At 52.3% G+C, this 4,185-nt stretch overlaps 1 protein-coding gene across 1 annotated transcript; it reads left to right on the forward strand.

Annotated features, from left to right (window-relative positions):
* The first annotated feature begins 264 nt into the window (after nucleotides 1-264).
* CUNH11orf91 (chromosome unknown C11orf91 homolog) lies at nucleotides 265-2,269 on the forward strand. The gene is made up of 2 exons (XM_042691647.1): nucleotides 265-801; nucleotides 1,765-2,269. Exons 1-2 carry the CDS (start codon nucleotides 321-323, stop codon nucleotides 1,848-1,850), a joined length of 567 nt encoding a protein of 188 aa, XP_042547581.1. The 5' UTR covers nucleotides 265-320; the 3' UTR covers nucleotides 1,851-2,269.
* The last annotated feature ends 1,916 nt before the right edge of the window (nucleotides 2,270-4,185 follow it).

Genomic DNA, 4,185 nt, shown 5'->3' on the forward strand with positions numbered 1-4,185 from the left:
GGGGGCGGGGCGGGGCCGGCGTGGGGGGTGGGGCCGGCGTGGGGGCGGGGCTACCGCGAAGCGAGTTTGTGTTGGGCATTCGCGGAAACCAAGGGCTGGAGGCCTGAGGGCGTGGCTTTCCCTGCGGCGGGGCGGGGCACGTTCTGGGGCGTGGCCTCGGACTTGAGAGTCCCGCCTGTCTAGGGTGGGGCTGGAGCGGAGGGTGGGGCCGCGCTCCGTCGGGGCGTGGCCCGTGGAACTTCGCGACCCCGGCGACGACGCGGGGCCGAGGCGCGCTCTGTCGGCGCGGGGTTCCTCCCACGCAGCCTCCCATTCAAAAGATGCCGAAGGGGCGGCGCGGCAGCCAGAGCCCCACGATGAGCCAGCGGCCGGCTCCACCCCTCTATTTCCCGTCCCTCTACGATCGGGGCATCTCCTCGTCGCCGCTGAGCGACTTTAACATCTGGAAGAAGCTCTTCGTGCCTCTGAAGGCGGGCGGGGCGCCGGCGGGCGGGGCGGCCGGGGGGCGATCCCTCCCCCTCGGGCCCCCAGCCTCGACGCCCTCGCTGCCGCCCGGCCTGGGGCCCCCCAGCGAGCGTCCCTGTCCGCCCTGGCCCTCCGGCCTGGCCTCCATCCCCTACGAGCCTCTGCGCTTCTTCTACTCGCCAGGGCCCGAGGGGGCTGCCTCGACCTTGGCCCCCGGCCCCACCACGCCCCGGCTCGCCTCTGCCTCCCACCCCGAGGAGCTGTGTGAGCTGGAGATCCGGATCAAGGAGCTGGAGCTGCTCACCATCACTGGGGATGGCTTCGACTCCCAGCGCTGTGCGTGACCCTCGTCGGGACCAACCTGAACCCAACCTTAGCTCCCTCCTTGGCTTCAGGCCGGGGAACCAGATTGTGGCCTAATGATCCGACTCTAGTCCTGGGAACCGCAGGTCCAAAATCTATCCCTCCCCCCCAGAGCCCAGACCTGCCCAGTCATGCATCTCAACTGACCCCCCCATCCCCTTCACCACACAGCTGACCGCCATGAACCATGTGGCCCCAAACTCTATAATCCTGAACCCTTTGGGTAGGCTCTGAGCCTCCACACCTGGAACTAACTCCACCCATTTAGGAGAGGGAGAAGTTGGGAATTGCCCAACCTGGAAGGCCCAAGGCTCTTTATTGTCTGGTCTTGGGACACTCCATTTCCTGGTGATGGAGGGTAGTCTTACCCTGTGGTCAGAGTTCTGGACTCCTCTGCCATCTCTGATCTGAGGTCTAACATGGGGAAGACCAAGTATTCTGATGTGGCAGGGACCTCTCGTGTGTGAACTAGTACCTCCCTACTGGAGTGTAAGGGGGTTCAATACAGCCACATTCCAAGAAGAGCGTGTTTATTACATATTAGTCAGTAGGCTATGTGTTCCCATAACCTTTCCCTGCTAAGCCTTTCAGTTTAACCACTGAAGGAGGGAGATTGTTCTAGAAAGATCATTTCAACTCTTGTATACAGCAGGTTAAGCTCTTCACTCTACACCCCCCTCAGACTCCCCCCCCCAAACACACAGGGAGGAGATGTTTGAAGTAACCTATGTGCAGTAGGAATGCACTGCAATCCATCAGATACCCTGTAACATACCTATTTTATAGCCCTGGAAGAGAAACAGTTTCTAGACTGTTCCACCTAGATATGTTTCAGCTATTAGGGGATTTTAGGCTTATGTAGGAAGCGCAATTACCAGAAGGTTGAGAAAAAGTCCTTCTCTGTGCTATAGCTAAGTTGGTTTTTCTCTACTGCAGATAAATTCCTGAAGGCGCTCAAAGATGAAAAGTTACAAGGACTGAAGACCAGGCAACCTGCAAAGAAGTCAGCCTCTCTCTCCTGAGGAGCTGCTCTGCAGAGCTGGGCAGCCACCCCCTTAGGTGTTAGTGCTTAGATATTGTGTCCCATTTGTTGTCATTTCAAAGATGATTATTTTCTGTTCTGTATTTCTGCTCTATTTGTTACTCCCAGCTCGTATCCCACGTACAGTGTTCACTTGCATGGTAAATCTCATAGTTTCTCCTCTGGGAGAAGACCTGGGGAAGCCCCATCACAGGTTGTAGAAGCTGTGGCCTGGCTAGCAATCAGTCTCTCCTGAGACAACAGAAGGGGCTCCCAACACTGCTACGATCAGATCACACTATCGGGAATGAGTGATGTGTAGGAGGAGTTAGGAAAAATCAAGGACAATGTATATTTGGTTTGTTGCCATGTCTCTGCTAGATAGGTTCTTTGAGAACTAGAACTAAAACTAGAGTTTGAGGTTTTTCTCCCCAAAATATGTGTAGTCTTTGGAAGTCCTTGATGTTTTAATGTTTTTAAAAAGTACTTTTGGACTCCCTAAACTGTCTAATATTCTCATATAAAGCTGTGATCCTTCTCTAAGATTTATACAGTATTCAAGAAGTATTCATTGAGTGCTTATTATGTTTCTGAGCTCCATTCCAGCTTCTTGAAATGGAGAATAGATAAATAAGTAAGTCATACGACAGTATCATATTGTAAGGGGTATTATGGCATCATGCTCAGTGGTGGGGAAAGAGTAGCTACAGAGAGCCAGGCGGGTCAGAAGAAGGCTGAGTAGAATTTCAAGTAGAGTTGTTTGAAGAGATAGCATTTTATTTTACTTTTTTCATTGTTGGGGTTTAGCCTAGGACCTTATGCTTGCTAGGCAGTTGCTCTACCACATGAGGCATACCTCTTCTACGGTTTTAGGGTTTTTTTTTTTTTTATTGTCGGTCGTGGGGCTTGAACTCTGGGCCTGGGCGCTGTCCCTCAGCTCTTCAGCTCAAGGCGAGCGCTCTACCACTTGAGCTACAGCGCCACTTCCGGTTTTCTGGTGGTTTATTGGAGATAGGAGTCTCACGGTCTCTCCTGCCCTGGCTGGCTTTGAACCGCGATCCTCAGATCTCAGCCTCCTGAGTAGCTAGGATTACAGGCGTGAGCCACCAGCGCCCGGCTTAAACATTTGCAGAATTTTTTTTTGTAGGTCATGGGGCTTGAACTCTGGGTTTGGGCGCTGTTCCTGCACTATTCAGCTCAAGGCGAGCACTCTACCACTTGAGCCACAGTGCCACTTCCTTAGGGTATTTTTTTAACATAGGATCTCACTTCTCACCCAAAGCCAGCCTCCTTCTCCTACCTGGTATGTGTATACCACCACACCAGGTTCATTGACTGAGATAGAGTCTTGTGAATTCACCAACCCCTGCTGGCTTCTAACCAGGATCCTCCTGCTTTCCACCTCCCGAGTAGCTGATATTACAAGTGTGAGTCACCACACCCAGCTGAAGGTAGTGTTTTAAAATGTTTAGACATGATGGAAGGTCATAGCCATAGGAGAATGTTCTAGGCAAAGGATGGGTGCGAGTCTTTAAGGAGGGAGCATGCCAGCATTTTTTGAAGGCGTGGAGAGTGCTAGAGGTGAATGTAGAGGGACCCTCTTCCATGTAGGATCCTACACTGGGAAGGACATTGGTAGATTTTGCTCCAAGTGGGATGGGGAGTCCTGAGAGTACATTCAGCTAAAGCATGATACAACGTGACTTAGAGTACTGCTGCCGCCTTGCTGTGGTGGTGTGAGCAGACTGTAGGCGTGCAGGGGGGGTTGTCATTAACAACCCAGCTGAGAAGACTGTGCTAGCGGCAGTGAGAAGCAGTCGGGAAACAGAAACACAGGATTGGGCCTGAGATGAGACCACAGGGGGACAGGTTTTAGAAGATCAGTGTAGTCTGGGCAAAGTGTTGTTGTCTGTTGACATCCTGGTGAAAAGACTATGTAGGTACAGGCTATGCTAGCCTGTATTTCAGGACAAGGCTTGGACTGGAAGTATATGTTAGGGAGTGACTAACATGCCAATGTATTTTAAAAACGAGATCAAAGCCAAGTGCTGGTGGCTCACACTTGTAATTCAGCTATGTAGTAAAATAAGACCTGGGGCTGGGAAGGTGGCTCAGTGGTAGAGCGCTTGCCTTGCATGCTTGAGGCCCTGGGTTCGATTCCTCAGCACCACATAAGCAAAAAGAAAAAAGCCGGAAATGGTGCTGTGGCTCAAGTGGTAGAGCGCTAGCCTTGAGCTGAAGAGCTGAGGGACAGCGCCCAGGCCCAGAGTTCAGGCCCCACAACCGGACCCCAAAAAAATAAATAAATAAAATAAGACCTAAGGATTGAGGTTCAA

This window comes from Dipodomys spectabilis, unplaced genomic scaffold, assembly GCF_019054845.1.
Source record: "Dipodomys spectabilis isolate Male_0828 unplaced genomic scaffold, ASM1905484v1 ptg000145l, whole genome shotgun sequence".
NCBI lineage: Eukaryota > Metazoa > Chordata > Mammalia > Rodentia > Heteromyidae > Dipodomys > Dipodomys spectabilis.